General features: G+C 36.7%; 2 protein-coding genes and 1 long non-coding RNA gene across 3 annotated transcripts; all 3 read right to left on the bottom strand.

Moving 5' to 3' along the window:
• Positions 1-5,847: 5,847 nt before the first annotated feature.
• On the bottom strand, positions 5,848-6,599 carry LOC4352185 (TPD1 protein homolog 1). Its single transcript, XM_015764103.2, has 2 exons — positions 6,452-6,599; positions 5,848-6,286 (listed from the first exon to the last, which is right to left on the bottom strand). The coding sequence occupies exons 1-2, from the start codon at positions 6,513-6,515 to the stop codon at positions 5,970-5,972; spliced, it is 381 nt and encodes a 126-aa protein (XP_015619589.1). The 5' UTR covers positions 6,516-6,599; the 3' UTR covers positions 5,848-5,969.
• Positions 6,600-11,753: 5,154 nt separating this feature from the next.
• Positions 11,754-12,727, bottom strand: LOC107276956 (TPD1 protein homolog 1). Its single transcript, XM_015764154.3, has 2 exons — positions 12,584-12,727; positions 11,754-12,251 (listed from the first exon to the last, which is right to left on the bottom strand). The coding sequence occupies exons 1-2, from the start codon at positions 12,648-12,650 to the stop codon at positions 11,935-11,937; spliced, it is 384 nt and encodes a 127-aa protein (XP_015619640.1). The 5' UTR covers positions 12,651-12,727; the 3' UTR covers positions 11,754-11,934.
• Positions 12,728-17,512: 4,785 nt separating this feature from the next.
• LOC136354694 (uncharacterized) lies at positions 17,513-18,437 on the bottom strand. The gene is made up of 2 exons (XR_010738270.1): positions 18,295-18,437; positions 17,513-17,794 (listed from the first exon to the last, which is right to left on the bottom strand). It is a non-coding gene; the product is annotated as an uncharacterized lncRNA (long non-coding RNA).
• Between the last annotated feature and the right edge of the window lie 405 nt (positions 18,438-18,842).

Genomic DNA, 18,842 nt, shown 5'->3' with positions numbered 1-18,842 from the left:
GGATAGGAGATGGAGGAGGGGATAGACAGACAGACGGATGTACGTACGTACGTACGTATACTACGTGATGGGAGAGGAGGCCCAGGAGGTGGTGGGGAGGGATTTATGGATAGATTTTTTGATTTTTGTTTAAATATAGATCTAATGGTAAAGAATAATGGGTCCACCGTATTAAATGAAAATCAAGGGTCAGATCTTTTGCTTTTTTCTTAGAATTTCTTTGATTTATCTAATTTATTAGAGCGCCAAGTGGCAATTTAGGAGCGTTTGTAGGAAGTTTAATGGACTTTTAGTATATAATAACTAGAAAGGTAGCCCGCGCGATGCGCGGGCATATATAATATGTTGTGTTTCGGAAGCCTATATATATGACTGAAATATATACCAGATGATACCTGCCATGCTTCAAAAGTACTATTTCTTCACAACTTTTCTTCATTAGCATCGCTCAGTAATTGTTTGCAAACTATTTGGTAGCTTGAAATTATTTGCCCTACAAGAAATCATTTATGATCTTTCTTTTTTTTTCTAGGAAGAAGGTTGGAATCTTATTTATTTATTTATGAAAGGAATAATAAAATAAGTCAACTTACCATATCCATTGTAGAGTACTATATATTATCTTATAATAAAAAAACATTTATACCATCTCAAAAATACTAAATGATAAGGTAACTCCTAAATTTAAAAATAAAAATCACTTTTCTATTGTCACCTCTTCTTATGACGATTATATTGTTTTAGTGGATACTTATTATCATTATTATTGTTTTTGAAAGCTGAGAGTCTATTTAATAGATCAAACTACATCATACCATTACAATAAGATTAATACATTATTAGTTAACTATAAAAATCATCTACGTTATTTAGATGAGTATCCATGTACGTCTCGCTTATTTCCAAATCTGTGTCTAAATATTCTAAAAATACCTTTTCTATCAATTAATAGGATCAGATAACAACGTTAAATCGGATAAGCATATTCATGTATTGGGTGAAGCCGACCGCAGGCGCCGAGGCTTTCTTCCCTGCTGCCTTGAAATATGGGTTTCTCATAGCCATGCCCTTCTAGACCAGCGTAGAGCATAATTTTAATCCCTAATTAATTATAGGTGCCCTCATAGACAATTGCCTCCTGAAATAGGAAGTTGAGCTCTATTGGCAAAGGTATCCTCTCATTGGGACTATCTCAGCCCGCCATATGTACGCCCATGCTTTACTTCTGATTGTGTAGCATGCTCTACTGTCATGCATGGTGCCCTTAATGAAAATAATTTGTTTTTATGTTATAGAGTAGTTTTATGGTATAGAGTAGACATAGTTTGTTTATTGTGTTAATTAATATTACTCAAATTTTAATACTATAGATATAATATCCTTTTTCAAAAATAAGCGAGGTTGATCAATGGATATTACTGATAAATATATCTAAAGAGAGATACCACACTAATAATCTCCAAGATTAACCCCTGGTTTTGCCTTTAACACTTGTTGTTCCAGACAAATTTACTAATTTCAAAATTTTGTTTATTTTCGAAACTTATTTACTATAGCTTATTTATTATTGAAGTGCACTTACAGTCACGTCAGAATTTCTCAACTATAGAAAATATATCATGAGTACTTTAATATCAACGTTACTGTATTGTTGATTTGTTGCCAATACTGTCTTAGCAAAGAAAACAAATTTACATATATGACCATAATTATCGTGATGTATTAAGGGGTTGTATTATAGTGGCTAGAAATATTTTTGATATTATTTTTCATATCTACATAGAATTTATGCTTCTGGTTTTTTGACCATTATGCTTTTGACATCATATCTACACCAGTCAAATAGTTTTGAAAAATAAAAAAGCTTTCAAAATTAAATTAGATATACTTAAAAAAAGATGATTAAATTCTGTTGTTTTTATTTTACATACATATATTCAAATTAGTGTTGTATATTTGTTAGGTGATATTTTGCACCATAAAATATGATGTAAAATTATTTAAAAGTTATTATGACTATAGTTTTTACATGTCAACACCATGTGTTGTGATGTATTTAGCCCTACAAATAACCATTATAATGCGTTCATAGTTCATTTAATGATAAAAAATTGGTGATATATAATTTCAAGTAAGGACATTTAAAGGCCATTAATTTGATATTTTATATTTGATGTGCTTTAACTCAGTATAATTTATCTTTGATATAGTTCAACTGTGTTTGATTATGGACTAATATTACCTTTAAATTATAGAAAATCCTAGTTTTAAAGACCATTTACTTTTCTAAATAATATTATGTGCGTATGTATCATTTTCCGCTTGGAATGTATTTTTTAAGATTTTTTATGTCGAATTCTACATACGTTCATGGGATATTAGGATAGGGATATTTAATGGCCTAAAATAATGTGTTTACCAATTTAATGTTTGTGAAGTACTCGTAATGATTGTGAATGTATGACGTTATTGAATTTTTATATGACATTTGACCATTTGTGTTAAAAAATATATAAATGATATTTGTTTTATCATGACTTGTTTTATCATAAAAAATCTATAATCTCAATTTATAAGTTTACATATTTATACAATTTTTTAATAAGATGAATGGTCAAACGTTATAAGAAAATAAAGAGGAAGTAATATATTTAGCTTCCTCTAACATGGAATATCCCAATTCGAAGACTGTTGAATTTTCTTTTCCAATCGTACTAAGGAAAATATGTAGTGACTTGGACAAATCTCATGCGTTCATTTTCGGATGCAACAGTAGTTTTAAAGGTTTCCGTAGTTTGTAATGTATATTTTTCCATCATACTATAAGTATGCCTGTTTTGGGTTTTTTGCTTTGGGCTGTATCGTTTTTCTCGGTGAACTATACGTATGTGGTGAACTTTATGTACATACTTATTTTCTCACATACATTAATGTACGTACAGTTCACCAGGAAAATTACTTTTCCTGGTGAACTTTATGAACGTACACATTTTCTCTTGTACGTGGATGGTGATTAGCATGAAAAGATTATATTTTTATTTTTCTAAAAGCAAGATCTAATCTAATGGTCTAAAATAATGGATCCATCAATTTAAGTAAAAATAAAGACAACATATTATTTTTTTCTCAGAATATCTATGATTTTCTCTAATTTATTAGAGCATTATGTGGTGGCGTAGGAGGGTTTATAGAGTATCACGTGGCGGCTTTGGAGCATTGAATATCTACGATTTTTGTCTAATTCATTAGAGCATCATGTGGTGACATTGGAGCGTTTATAGAGTATCATGTGATGGCTTGGGAGCGTTGGTAGGAAATTTAATATATTATTTGGATATTAATAGATAGATTATAATCTACGCTTATAATGTTTGGTTTTATTTAATCATCACAAATTTTGGTAGGTAGAAAATTAAAAGATGGAAAGAATGATAGAGGATAGGAGATGGAGGAGGGGATAGACAGACAGACGGATGTACGTACGTACGTACGTATACTACGTGATGGGAGAGGAGGCCCAGGAGGTGGTGGGGAGGGATTTTTGGTAGGTAGAAAATTAAAAGATGGAAAGAATGATAGAGGATAGGAGATGGAGGAGGGGATAGACAGACAGACGGATGTACGTACGTACGTACGTATACTACGTGATGGGAGAGGAGGCCCAGGAGGTGGTGGGGAGGGATTTATGGATAGATTTTTTGATTTTTGTTTAAATATAGATCTAATGGTAAAGAATAATGGGTCCACCGTATTAAATGAAAATCAAGGGTCAGATCTTTTGCTTTTTTCTTAGAATTTCTTTGATTTATCTAATTTATTAGAGCGCCAAGTGGCAATTTAGGAGCGTTTGTAGTAAGTTTAATGGACTTTTAGTATATAAATAATAGATAGATAGATAGATAGATATAATATAATATAATATAATATAATAGATAGATTGCTTATATTGAAGCATGTCATTCCTGGACTAGCTACCAGAAATCAAAGTGCGGATGGTAACCACTAGTACGTGATGACAGGAACAAATATTGTCCTATGTTACAACTGCATTATTGAGATGACCTATACATAGCTCAAAGGCTCATGCATTGTGCCTTGAATTATTTTTTCTTTTTGAAGAATAATATGGTGCCTTGCATTGTAAAATGACATTCTCTGCCAATGACAAATAATGGTTGGCGCAATTCAGGGTTAACTCTATACTCTCTTTAAAACTTCAGCTGTTCGTCCTACTCCTTGTTTGTCTTCCGTGTTCAGCTAACCAAGGCTCTTGCTTTCGCATACAAGAAATTGGAAACCTTGTGGATCTATCTGTAGTATCTGATCAGCTAATTTCTTTGAAGAAAATCCTCTATACCCTCTTGATAAAGAACTTTTTTCACCTGATTGATAAATGTTAATTAACTTGGGTTTAGGATGTGTTCTTGACGTATCACTATACAATTAAAACCATTTTTAAAAACACCTCGGTTTCATTTTTTAAATAGCAAGAGAGCTCTGTTGAATGACACAAGCGGGCCAACGATGGATCTAGATTTTGGGCGTTGTGGCCCAGCAATAACCCATCAAGCGGCTATTGTCGCGCGTGTATGAGACACCACCAACCACTCGTGCCGGGCTCGGGAGATAATAAGAGGGGAGTGCGCTGGGAGTAGGGCTGTTAACGAGCCGAGCTCGAGAGAGTTTGGCTATGTAGGCTTGAGCTTGACATGAAATTGAGCCAAGCTCGAGCTGAGCCTGGATACTGATCGATCTTAAGTTCGAGCTCGATCGAGCTTCGAGCCTACTCGAGCTTGACAGCTTGACTTGGTGAGACTCTAAAGAACTTACTCTTGTATAAGAGATATTAATGCAAATTATCGGTAGTCAAAATTAATGGATGCTACTTGTCTTGAATAAAGCCTATGCAGCTTTTCTTATAAATTCATGGCTTTGAAACGTTGCAATTAACAAAAGTTAGCTACTACATCTAATAGGAATAGTCGTACTATTACTAGCAGCCGGATAATTGCTTTATTTAGAAGCATTGATGAGGTCTTGAGACTTGAGCAGGTCAAGCACCGTGACAAGTATACATTGACCCATCAAGAATATCTTTTTACATGCAATGCATCTTATGCTAATCAAGCCCTACCGAGCTTTTTGAGCTCGAGCTTGCTAGGCGTGCGAGCCTCAGCCTAGGCTTGAGCTTGGCTTGTCTAGTATTCGAGCCGAGCTCAAATCAAGCCTATAACGAATCAAGCTTGCGCAGCTTGCGAGATCCGAGCTTTTTTTGACAACCCTAGCTGGGAGGTCTACTCTAGGTCGTGGCTGGCGTGAGGTATGGCACACGCCACTTCTCGCTCTATCGAGTGCTCCTCTACTTCTAATTGATATATAGGCCCGGTTTAGTTTTCAAAATTTTTTTCCTAAAAACATCACATCGAATCTTTGAACACATGCATATAGCATTAAATATAGATAAAAACAAAAATTAATTGCCCAGTTTGCATGGAAATTGCGAGACGAATCTTTTTAGCCTAATTAGCGCATGATTAGCCATAAGTGCTACAGTAACCCACATATGCTAATGACGGATTAATTAGGCTCAAGAGATTCGTCTCGCGGTTTCCATGCGAGTGATGAAATTAGTTTTTTTATTCGTGTCCGAAAACCCTTTCCGACTTCCGGTCAAACGTTCGATATGACACCCAAAAATTTTCTTTTCGCGAACTAAACAGGGCCATTATACTGGTAGTATAATACTACCATTAACGGCCATAGTAAAGTACTCAACTTGACGACTTCAGTTTTCCTCTAAAATTAAATAAGTCAATCAAACATACATTTATATATTTTCAGTGGTCATACACCAATTAATCCTTAATTTATTAATCCAATCATTATGCAACTTCACCGGCGATAACAATAACAATTTTATTTTTCCTACAATATTTTTGCGACAAAGGAAGTACATGTCTTAAATCAGCTTAGCATTCAACCTGCACGCTAGCCGGAGTGATCTGGAAGTAGTGGCTCCAGGCATATTCAAACATGACAGAATTGGTGCTCGCAATCTGCTGTCCATCACCGACGACATAGCTTGTGTCCCCAGCCTTTCGGAATAGCCTGGGGTCAACGGGGATGGAGCTCGTGAAGCCATTGGCTTGGACGACGACGGCCTTCACCGTGCAAACGCACCTGTTCTCCACCGTCACCCGGAACACCGTGTCGAGCGTGCCGACCTTCTTCCCGGTGTTCATCTGCTGGACGTCGATGCTTGATGGCCCGCATGGTTGCGACTCCCCTGAGACGAAGATGATATTAATTAGAAAAGAATGGTTTGTTTTAGTGAAGATGATATTAACTAATTAGAATCATTTGGAGCAATATTATGGATATACATAAGTGCTTTGTTAGCAAAGATAGTGCGACTGATGAAACGTGTATGAAATGATTGATTTGTTCTTACCTTGAGAAAGCATGAGGGACACAATGACTGCAATGAGAAACATTAGATTCGTCTGTGTGTGCATGGTGACTTCTGATCACTTCTCCTATCTTTAACTCTACTCTAATTCTTAAATAAAAAGGTCAAAATGTTGTATGCATGGGATGTGTTGGAGTTCCTCATTGGGGTCACATGTATTTATACTATGAAAGTGTGCTTATAGAAACTATGGTGGCGAGTAATTCATCTATCTATCTATCTATCTAAAGTCTGTTTGACTATCTTCCATTCATCCTATCTATCTATCTATCTATCTATCCATCAGTTTGTTCCTTCTGTTGATCCATCTATAATATTTGTCTATCTACCTACCTGATTATCGACCTAGCATATTCTATCTAAGTATAGTCTATATATCAATCTATTTATGTTTCTTGCATTCTATCTACCTATGTTCTATCCATCTGACTCTCAGAGTCTACCTACCAATCTATCTATATTTGTATCTTCCTACCTACCACTATACTAGGGATAGGCTCAGTTCATGCGTTTTGATGGGCCATCCGGGGCCCCATGGGTGACCCGCGGGTTACTTCCATGCCCCGCCCTCGCCCCTGGAAAATTACGGGATCCTATCGCCGTTCACATGCGAGTTAAAACTCCACCTTCCCTCGGCCCCGTTGGGACCCTGCACCCACCGAGAAAATTGTCACCCCTACTTCTATGGCCACCTCTAGTGACCAGTGCCTCTTCTCCTGGCTGGTAAGCATGTCACGGGTAGCACAATTCCCTACTCCATCTATCTCTACTGTTCTCCTTGTGTCTTTCCATCGGCAGCTGCAGTTTCACTGATGGCCATGGGATCTCGGTGATGTGTGATGATCTAAAAGTGCGGCGGAAGAGACGGCAGCGCTGGGAAAACTCGGAAGGAGGCGAGGAGATGATCAGACGATGGTGGAGCCAATTGGGAGTTCTGGCTGTGATCCTTTACTTTTTAGTCGATTTTTTTTCATTCTCTCCTTCCGAGTTCCGATGCGTGGACGCCGCGTATTCGCGAGCCTTCCGGCTGTGACTCTTGTAAACCCTTCACCAATATTTTTTTACTGAGACCGTTCTAGCTAAGATCTAACGGCAGCTGTTGAATCTCAGTTGCATCCGATGATTCTTACTATTCTAATGACGTGGCATAATCCGGTGATGAGAAAGATTAATATTTTCACTACTTTAGATTCTTACTAGAAAATTGGCACGCCATTTGGTGCTCCCAGTAGCTAGCATGTGCGTCTGCATGACAAAATTAACAATAATTTAAGTTTTGTTTTGTTTTATTTGCAGCAACTGCAGCAAAAAATATTTAATTAAAGTATATATAGCAATATCCTACTATATAGAAATCTAATGTATATTGGAAAAGGTAGAAATCTTAATATTTTCCCATAATTTACCTGTGTATATTGAAACGTGAGTAATTCTATCGTGTAAGAAATATATGATAATGATAATATAGTTGATGATATATATTTTTTAAAAAAATTGATGACTTTGTATGATAAAAAATGATTTTATTAGATAGCTAAAATTTGTTTTCTATATGCTATTAGACTTCATATATTCGGGCCAGTGCCATTACAATTTGCATATAGTTCAAAACATACCTATATGTATTTTACTTGTATTAGCTTGTGACGTGGGAGGGCTTCACATGGCTGAACGACAAGGGCACAATGCGAGAGAGTTGTGCTGGATGTTGGCAGCATCATTCTCATAATCATCCCTAACACTGTTGACATCGTCGAGTTCGGTGAGCTCGAATGCTATGCGGCTGTGAAATGTCATTGGTGAGCACCTTGAGGTAAGGAGAAGAAAAGTTGAATGTTGGTGAGATCTACCTCCTTCTGCCTCCACCATGTTATGGTGAGATATTGCCCAACAATCACTCCAGCCACCGTCGGTGCATGCTTCTTGCGCCGGTCATCACTAGATCCTTGCTGTCGCTGCTCGTCGCCACAGGATATGCATCCTATAATCTCTGCCATCACTGGATCCATGCCCGACCCACTCGCCCTCATTGATCGATCTTCCGAAACCGCTGCCCTTTTGCAACGGCGCATTGACTTCTGGCTCACATGTTCTTTTCACCTTTCCCTCACGGTATTGAAGGCATATTACTTTTTTCACCGAGACAGAAAAAAATAACTCATCCTACATGTCGCAAATTTTGAGTAGTAGAAGTTTGTTATATTTTGGGACATAGAAGTAAAACAATAATAAATTTGTTCAAAAAATTAAATTTTATTTTTAAAATTTTTGGTCAGATAATTTTGTACCATTCGATTTTATTTTATTTTTCCATATTGAGATTTGTGAATTAGGTAGCACATAAGTATGACAATGGAGCAATATACTCATTTTTTTAAAAGAATTATAGTCTACCCATGGTCAACAAATGGAATAGAGATAAAGAGGATCAAATTGAAAACTCACGAACATGTAGAGAATGAAGCAATTAAGGTTACATAAGGTCTTACGAATATTATCAGGAATATATAGGAATTTTATCTAATTTAAACCATTTGTTTGAACATTATGTTGGCCTAAAATCTAGAGATGTTGGTCCATCCCGGAGGAAGCCTTATAGCACCCTAAAAGCTAGCTCAATGCACATGTTACAACTAGTAAATTCACAATTTAATTTGTGGACTAATTGTTAGAGGCAAGTATGGTATTAAATATTGTATGAGGAGTATCATGGAGATCAAACTGTGTGCTCAGCTGTCGTAGATGTGCTGGGCACTTTATCTTTTCGTTCTTTTTTCCTTTCAGATCTTTTGAGCTTCGATATTTCATATTTTAAATTTAATGCAAATTGTTATATCTATGTACATACTCCCTCCCTTCGTCTGGTTACCTTATTGTTAACGTTTTAAAAAATAAAATGGTTTATAAATCATATTCTTTACAATATTTTTTATTTAACATTTATAAAAAGAAGAGTGTATATTTAATTTTATTAAATTATTTTTAAAGAGTAATATATACATCGTTATCTAGTGTCTTCAAACTAAATATTTTAAAAGTTATATTAATAGTTCCAGTTCTACCTATTTGAGCTTGACCTTCTCTAAAATGTGAATTATGAAACGGGAGAGAATTGAGGTTTATACGTGCCAGAATAGCCGTATAAAGAATAGCCGTTTTATATTTATAAAGAATAGCCGTTTTATATTTATAAAGCACATATAAACAAATTATATATGAGTAACTAGGGAGTAGGGAAGAACTAGATATGTGGTAGCTAGAATGTCATGGTTAAAGAAACCAACAAAACTATTATGGTTCAGTTTAATCTACACTATTAGAGAACTGATCTTTGTTGGGTAGTGAAAAACCATAATAGTCCCGGTTTAAAATTAGTGCCCACAATTATATATAGGACGGTAGATTTTTAATATGAAATTAGTTCGGTCATAGTTCTACTATGCATCTATTATACACACTTTTATGTGCGTGTAATGTGCATAAGTGGATATATATGTATCTCTTTGCGCTCTTGCAGTCTTTTGTGTAGTTATAAATAGCGAAGTAGAGCTCAACTTATGAAATTTTTTGTGGTGGAATATGCTCAGCCAGTTTTAAGTCCTAACCTTAACCCATGTGCTCGTATTTACATTTAATTGTTATCTTTTAGTAGTAGGAGACGTAACCATCGACAGCGAGACATCCATGATAATTAACTTTGTCAATCTCGAAGTATACCGGTTCAATTTTCTATACTTTTAGGAATTAGGTGTACGTGTGTTTTAGTGTTTACAGTGGTGAGTATACGCACCTGTGTATTTAAGCGTGTGCATCTGTACACTATATTTTGTAAAAATAACATGCCACGATGCTGGCTATAGCAAGGCGCATTAGCATGCATGCGGTTTATTGGAGGCTGATATGATGCCTTTATGTGAGTTATTATGACGGCATAGTTGACACATGTAAGAAAGAGTTGGAGCTAGGATGACAGATTAATTACAATCTGAATCTAGCTAAGGATGGAAGCTAGAATGGAAGTTGGAATTTGGAAAGCGCGATGTGGCTGCAGGTGCACGCCGCCGTGGACAGCAGATCAGTAGCGGTCAGCTAGCCCTTGCACGAGACGTTTTGCAACCAATGGGCTACTACGCTTTTTGTCTCCATAGATTTCCTTCGTTTTGGTGTTATTTCGATCGCTGGCAAGAAACTGGAATGATTTCTTTGGTAGTAGTAGCATTCTCAGTTCATATTAATGTAAATTTATCTGCCTTTTATCGAGGCTAGGATCTAGTATATATATTCCTCTATATATATATACTTTAAATCTGATCAGTAACTTGCACAAAATGTTTATATTATACATAGCCAATATTTTATATAATTTTTTTATTATATCGAGCAATTTTGATGTACAACACAACAAATGAGAATATATATGCATGTGGTGCGGAATCGTGAGGGGAAAAAAATACACAAACCGTTTTCTAAGTCTTAGTTTCAATTGAAATCTGAATAAAAATGGCAATTATGAAAATGAACCTCACATCAGAAGCAGAATATTGAAAAACCTAACCACCAGCAGCTGAAACATCCTGGTTTCTACCGGGAACTAACCAATAATAAGTTTGTATCTTAAAAACAAAACCGTAGACCTAATTCGTCAAAAATTAAGATCTTGTTGAACAGTTTATCTGGATCTCCTAAATGGACAAGTATATACTTACTGATCCTGTGGGTAAGCATCGGTCGACACTATATATATACTACCTCCAAAATAAGTGTAGCCGTGGATATATCCGTGCCCAACATTTGACCGTCCGTCTTATTTGAAAAAATTATGAAAAAAATGAAAATATTTAATCACACATAAAGTACTATTTATGTTTTATCATCTAATAGCAATAAAAATACTAATCATAAAAATGTTTTAAATAAGACGAACGGTTAAACGTTGAACGTGAATAGTGCAAAACTGCACTTATTTTGAGACGGAGGGACTATCATCTATGTGAGGTGCACTAGCTATACATGGCAGGCACAAGTGACACGAAATATTTTGCACTCCTATATATGAAAAGGAGATGTAGTTGCACTAGTATATAAGATTCCTCCTAGTACTAACTAACAACGCACGTGGAGAACATGTGAAATTGGCGTGCTGTACAATCTTTTTTTTTCTCCATGTGGCTTTAATTTTGGTCTACAATATTTCTGATCGTGAACTTCACCACACTACGTCACTATTCATCAAATAGACTGCAAAAGCTCTTCATGGATGACCATCTCGATCAAAGCGTGGAACTCAAGCAAGGAATATCATTTTTTTTTCCTTCAGGTATTGAAACCGTGGAATTAAGAAATATATGATCAATAAACATATACCACACCTGGCAGCATACTAAAACCAGGCCATTTATTTTGTCATGAAATACAAAATTACATACCAATTAATCTTGAAAGTCATACTTCCACGAACAAGATGTCTAGCAATCGGCCTGGACGCTAGCAGGAGTCATCTGAAAGTAGTGGTCCCACGCATACTGAAAGGCGATAGACTCGCCGCTCGGGATCCGCCGGCCATCGCCGATGAGGTAGCCGACAGCACCAGCCTGGCGGAACAGCTTGGGATTGATTGTGACCGAGCTCGCGAAGCCATCGGCACGGAGGAAGATGGCCCTCACCGCGCACTGGCACCTGTTGATCACCATCACCTGGAACACCGTGTCGAGTGTTCCGACCTTCTTCCCGGTATTGGTCTGACTGACATCGATGCTAGACAGTGCGCACCGCTGGGACTCCCCTGAAATGGCGGTGAACATTGTGTTAAAAAGAAAGAAACACGCTTAGACTTCCACTGTCTCTGATAGCTTATATGAGTAGATTAAGCAAGAGATTCAAAGACTACTATACCTGTCATTCATACAGTGACTTAGAGAGAAAAAATGGGAGAAGAGAGTACTACTGGTTCGTTGGTTAAAACGAGAAGAAATGATGAGATAGTATTAGAGAGAAAAGAATTAGGTCACTCTAAAATTACAATCTTCATGGAACAAATTTTTGGGTTAAAACTGTAGCCTTTGACGGAGAGGGAAGTAGTTACCAACATAAAAAATTGCAGAAATAAATTGTTACCTTGGACAGCCATGAGGAGCACAATAATTACAACGAACGACGGCAGAACAAGCCGCTTGAGCGCCATTGTGAATTACAGAGGGGTAATCAGAACGTATTTGCCGCTTGAGCGCTTATAAATAGATCGATCGTGTACGTACTACCGATGAGAGAATTTATAGAAACCCAGTCGTGTTAATTAGTTATATCGATCAGAAAAGTAGCGGCATGATACGCTGCTAATTTAATTTGACTTTAGTTTCTCTTGGCAGTGAAGATTTTTTCTGCACACGTGTATACGCGTCTCCGTTTCAGTCAGCTAGTTACCGGTCGAATTCGTCTGCTGATGTGTCGCTGATGCAGTACTTAAAGCTATGTGGTGGGTGACGAGGCGTGTAGGTGACCCGGCGTCTTAACCTTGCGCGATATATGCATATAGCCCCTGTTTAGTTAATTTCAACGTAAAAATTTTACACCCTATCACATCGAACGTTTGCATACCTACATAAAGTATTAAATATAGGCCAAAATATAACTAATTACCTAGATTGTGATTAATTTGCGAGACGAATCTTTTAAGCCTAATTGCTACATGATTTGATAATATAGTCATACAGTAAGTAAATATTTGTAAATGATAGGTTAATTAGACTTAATAAATTCATCTCATTGTTTACTGACGGATTATGTAATTAGTTTTATTATTGGTACCGAACACGTACCCCATACGACATGCTATATAATATCCAATGTGATACGCTAAAACTTTACACCCTGAATCTAAACACCCTGTAGCATAGAGATTGCCGGGTTAGTTTACCAAACAAAACCAATGGGCTTAATTACGTACTCATCTATTCCCACGCTGGTGAACTGTTCATCTTTAATGCAGTTAATTCCGTGTCATCTTAAACTTTGCTGTTCCGTCCGTTCACAACCAAATGGTGAGGGTGCGTACGGGCAGTCCAATGAGAATTTTGATAGCTGACATACAGAGTAACATTAGTAGAAATTAAATATCATGGAAAATGGTTTTATTTTATGCAGTACTCACATATGTAATTGTCACGCTTTTTTCTTTGTCAAGCCAAAACATTAGCCGCACGTAGTGGATACATTATACAGTCTAACAAAAAGTACTTGTTATTACTCTTCTCATCCCAAAATATAAGGCTCAACCACTCCTAACATAAAGACGAAGAAAAAAAAAGATTTCCCTTGTTATTTTAGGTCAATATCTCAAACATTTATTATTTCCTCAATTTTTATAGGCGGTCCTATGGCCATTCCGCTGAGTGCCCACATTTAAATATTCATTTTCTAATCTCAAGATCTTTTACTACATATATAGTTTACTTATAATATCACTTATCAAGTTCTTGATGTATAAATTGAAGATGCTATTATTTTATTTCACATCTTCGAAACTTGTAATATTTGTTCTATACTTTAAATATTTTCAAATACAAATGTTAGAAACTACAAATTGTAGAATCTATTTAGCTCTACAACTTTGATACGAAACACGTCTCTATTAGATGTCGTTTGAATCATAGATATAAGATTTTGTAAAAACAGATATAATAATTTATATTGAATATTTATACCCCTAAATGAACTCAAATAATAAAATAGTTAACAAGAAAATTGTAGATCTCAATATAAAGTTTGATACATGTCTTTTTTCAAAAATTTGATACATGTCTATAGATATCTGAGAAAAAAAATTTCCGGATAGTTTCCGAACGTTTTTCGATTCCGACGGATAGTACCCCTACTATAGTTGTTTCCGTTTATGAGAAAAATGTTCCAAATTCGTTTCCGAATCCAAGAATTTCTGGATAGTTCCGACTGAATATGTCCGAATCCGAAAAATGATCCGGACGGATAGAAACTATCCGCACCAGTTTCTGTAGGATCGAATCACAAGAACAAAGCCAACCAAAGGGGGGGTGAATGGTTGGTATACCCAAAAACCAAAAACTTTTAGCGGAAATAAAAGTTACCCTCAAATTCGACGGATCGCGGTCTAACCGAAGTTGTCCTGCCGGTCTGACCGCCTGGTTGCTGTCGGTCTGACCGAGATTATATCCCCGGTCCCACCGCCGAGATCAGCTGCTGCTCGCTGTCGCCGCAGCCGGTCTGACCGCCGTGCTCCTGCCGGTCTGACCGCCGCTTCCCGCCGGTCTGACCGCTAGTAGATCGCCGATTAGACAGCCGAAACCCGGTAAACACAAATCGAAGAACTCTTAAAGTGGATGACGACTTTATTGATTCTCTCTGTGTTTACAAAGTGCACCAACAGCACTCCTTACAAAAATTTTGACTAAACTCAAAACCCTAACTCAAAACTCAACTCTATTGCTCTCTAAAGCAATACAAAAGCGATACCGGGAAGCCTCACGCTACCCCTCTATTTATACATGAGGTAGGCAGCCTAAAGCCACGAACCAAACTCATACTAAGATTCCTAAACACCTTAGGAAACCCTCTAGTACAAGACACAAACTTTACATAACCAATCATACCAAATTTGGACTCCTTCCAAATTTGACTCCGCATCCCATACGCACACAATACCTCCATCGTATGCCATATAGAATCTCCATCAACCACGTGCATCAACTCTAGCCTTAGTATCCCGTATGATATCTGACCACCACGGACATCGTCTTACCACCAAGCCGACTCCCGGTCCATCACCGCAAATACTCTCCCGAGGCATCGAGTCACCTACACATGAAACAAACAAAGAAACCATATTCCGAGACCAAGCTATCCCCAACTTGACTCATTACTAGCAAACAACAGTATTACATCCGTATAGTATCCATCTAGAAGCCATAACCATAAAACAATCACAGATATCCAAAGAAACAACCCGAAACTGAAACCGACACAACGTCGGCTGGTCAGACCGCGGGCCTGGCCGGTCTGACCGCTGCACATGAGCCGGTCTGACCGGCAACCACCGCCCGGTCTCCCGACAAAACAGCAAACCATGTTCATCACCTGAAAATTGATTATCTCCAAAACCACTTCGACGATAATCTGCAAATATCAAAACCAATAATCACAGATGCCAATTGTTCATCACAGAATAAGAATCAAAACACACGTTGATCTTATAGTTTCAACCCTAATCATACACATCACTTTCTTGTATGTGTATCTGCTGTGCATAAGTAACTAGTAATGGATATATCTCTTTGCGTCTCCTGTGTAGTTGAAAAACCTACATATATATATATATATATATATATATATATATATATATATATATATATATATATATATATATATATATATATATATATATATATATATATATATATATATATATATATATATATATATATATATATATATATATATATATATATAGGGAAGTACAGTTTTACTTGTTACTTTCTTTTTGGAACCTACTTGCCTAGCTTTTAAGTTATAGACTCAACACGCGTCCTCGTATTTACAGTTAATTGTTATCTTTTAGTGGTATAGGTGATGTAGTCGCGTCGAGAGTGATGCATCTATGATGACTTTGTTAATCTCAAAATATGTTTACTTAGTCTTTCGGAGTTATTTATAGGAGTTAGTTGTGTATGTTTGTAGATGTGAGTGCGCGCACGTGTATTTATATACTGTATTTTGAGAAAAAGAAAAACGGCCACGAGCATACAATTAGCGCCGCACAGCCGCGCCGGATGCTGGCTAGAATAGCATTATCATATACGCATGCGGTTTATTGACTGATATGATCGATGCCTTTATGAGTTTAAATGGCTACTTGACGCATGCAAGAGAGATAGATGGAGGATGACAAATTACAATCTGAATGTAGCTAAGGATGATCGATTCCTTTATGGGTTTAAATGACGGCATACTTGACGCCTGCATGCAAGAATAGAGAAATGGAGGATGACAAATTACAACCCTGAATCTAGCTAAGGATGGAATGGAAGGACGGAAGTTCGTACTTGGAAAGCGATGATGTGTATACCTTTTGCAACTATACTATAATGGGCTGCTATATATACTTTTTATCTCCATAGATTTCCTATACGCTTTCTTCGTTATTTCGATCACCTTTTATCGAGGCTAGGATATAGTGTATATTCCTCTATTACTATCTGATCAGTAACTTGCACAAAATGTTTATATATTATATAAATTTTCGTAGCAAATGTTTTATAAAATATTTTCTTAAGATCAATCGAGTAGTTTATCATCCAAAAATCTGCATAGTAGTTTTCTTTCATTTTACATACAAATTCATGTACAGCAACAAATGAGAATATGGTGCGGGATCTTGGGGGAAAAACTCAAACCGTTTTCTGAACAAATGAGAACAGTTTTAATTGAAATCTCAATAAAAATAGCAATTTTGGAAACGAACATGACATCGGAAGCAAAATGTTGAAAATCTAACCACCAGAGCAGAAACATCCCAGTTTCTACAAGGAAACAATAATAAGTTTATATCTGAAAAACAGAACTATAGCAAACTAAGTAAGACCTAATTCGTCCAAAAAGCAATGTTTTGAACAGTTTATCTTTGATCTCCTTAACAGAAAAGTATACACTGATCCTGAAGATAAGCATCGACAGTACATATGTGAGGCGCACTAGCTAGACACAGCAGGCAAAGTGACAAAATATTTTGAACTCCTATCAGAGGGAGATGTCTAGATTGTAATTGCACTATTTAGGTACGATTCCTTGTGCTAATTAAATAACAAGGCACCTGGAGAACATGTGAAATTGGTGTCCTGTACAATCTTTTTTTTGCTGTCCAGGACGCTTTAATTTTGGTTGATTGGGATTTTGTTTACGACATTGCTGATTGTAAACTTCACTACACTACGTCACTACTCATCAAATAGATGGCAAAAGCTCTTCATCGTATCATCGATGACCATCGTCTCGATCAAAGCGTGGAACTCAAGCAAATGAATATCATTTCTTTCCCCTTCAGGTATATATTGAGACCCTGGAAGTACGAAATATATATTTAACAAACATATACTATACTTGGTAGCATACGAAAACCAGACCATTTATTTTATTTTGTCATGGAATACAAATAACTGATCAATCTTTAACTCGTATTTTCAGTGAGTAAGAAAACCCACAAGATATCTAGCAATCGGCCTGCACACTAGCAGGAGTCATTATTTCCAGTGTTTGTCTGTCTAATGTTGATGCTTGATGGTGCGCACCGCTGAGACTCCCCTGGAATGGCAGCAATCATTCTAAACGTAAATAAACAAAAGGAAACACGATCGAGTATATTATATTTAAGCCAAAGATAAATCTATCACCAATATGAGCTAGGCTCAGTACGTACTCCCCCCATCCCTAAAAGAGTATAGTTTCAGTTTATCAAAGCAGATTAAATAGGTTGTTAAAAAACTACTATACCCTTCATTAATACGGCAAGAAAACGAGTAGGAGAAAAAAGTATTGCTAATTCGATGATAGCTAAAACGAAAAGAAATGATGAAGTAGTACCAGAAAAGTAAGTGGATCTATTCTAAAATATAGTCTTGGTTTGGAAAATGTTCTTATATTAGCCTGAAACATCACATTTTGTTTGTGACCAACATGATATATGAGGGCCAGGCCGGAGAAGTTACCAAAATCAGATATTGCAGAAAAAAAATTGCTGTGGAGAGAGAGAAATTAAGAGAGAGCTGAGAGAAAGAGGAGAGAGAGATAGCGAAGATTGTAACCTTGGGCAGGCAGGAGGAACACTAGGATTGCAAAGAACGACAACGGAAGAACAAGCCGGGCTATGATCTGCGCCATTGTGAATTAGGGGGCTTTATCCGTATTTGCCGCTTGAGCTAATTAGGGTTGCGATCGTATGTGTACTGTTGGGTGCCTGTGATTTGGGCTGATTCTACCGATGAATATTTATAGAGATCCCGATCGTGTTGGGACGCGTCACGCATGCCGCAGAAACTATATAGCGGGCGCTCCTTGAATTTGACCACACCGCGTTGAAAAAAGGATAAAAAGTCTATCCACGTCAACTCATCAAGCTATATATCCGAAACTTCAGTTTGATGGTGTGGAGATTATGGATACCCCATATCTGCATGACAGTTATACTTTAGTCGGATATACGGTACCAAATATAGATAGAATATCTTTATGAGGACTCGGGTTAGTTTTTAACTTATATGTCAAGGAAATACCCGGGATCCTAGTCGGTTACGATTGTATTTTATCTATAATCACATATTCCGTTAGGATATGGACTGTATTTTGTAAAGCC

The sequence above is a fragment of the Oryza sativa genome, chromosome 12, assembly GCF_034140825.1.
Source record: "Oryza sativa Japonica Group chromosome 12, ASM3414082v1".
NCBI classification, from domain to species: Eukaryota; Viridiplantae; Streptophyta; class Magnoliopsida; order Poales; family Poaceae; genus Oryza; species Oryza sativa.
Note: the sequence above shows the minus strand (reverse complement) of the source record. Positions and strands in the feature narration are given on the sequence as shown.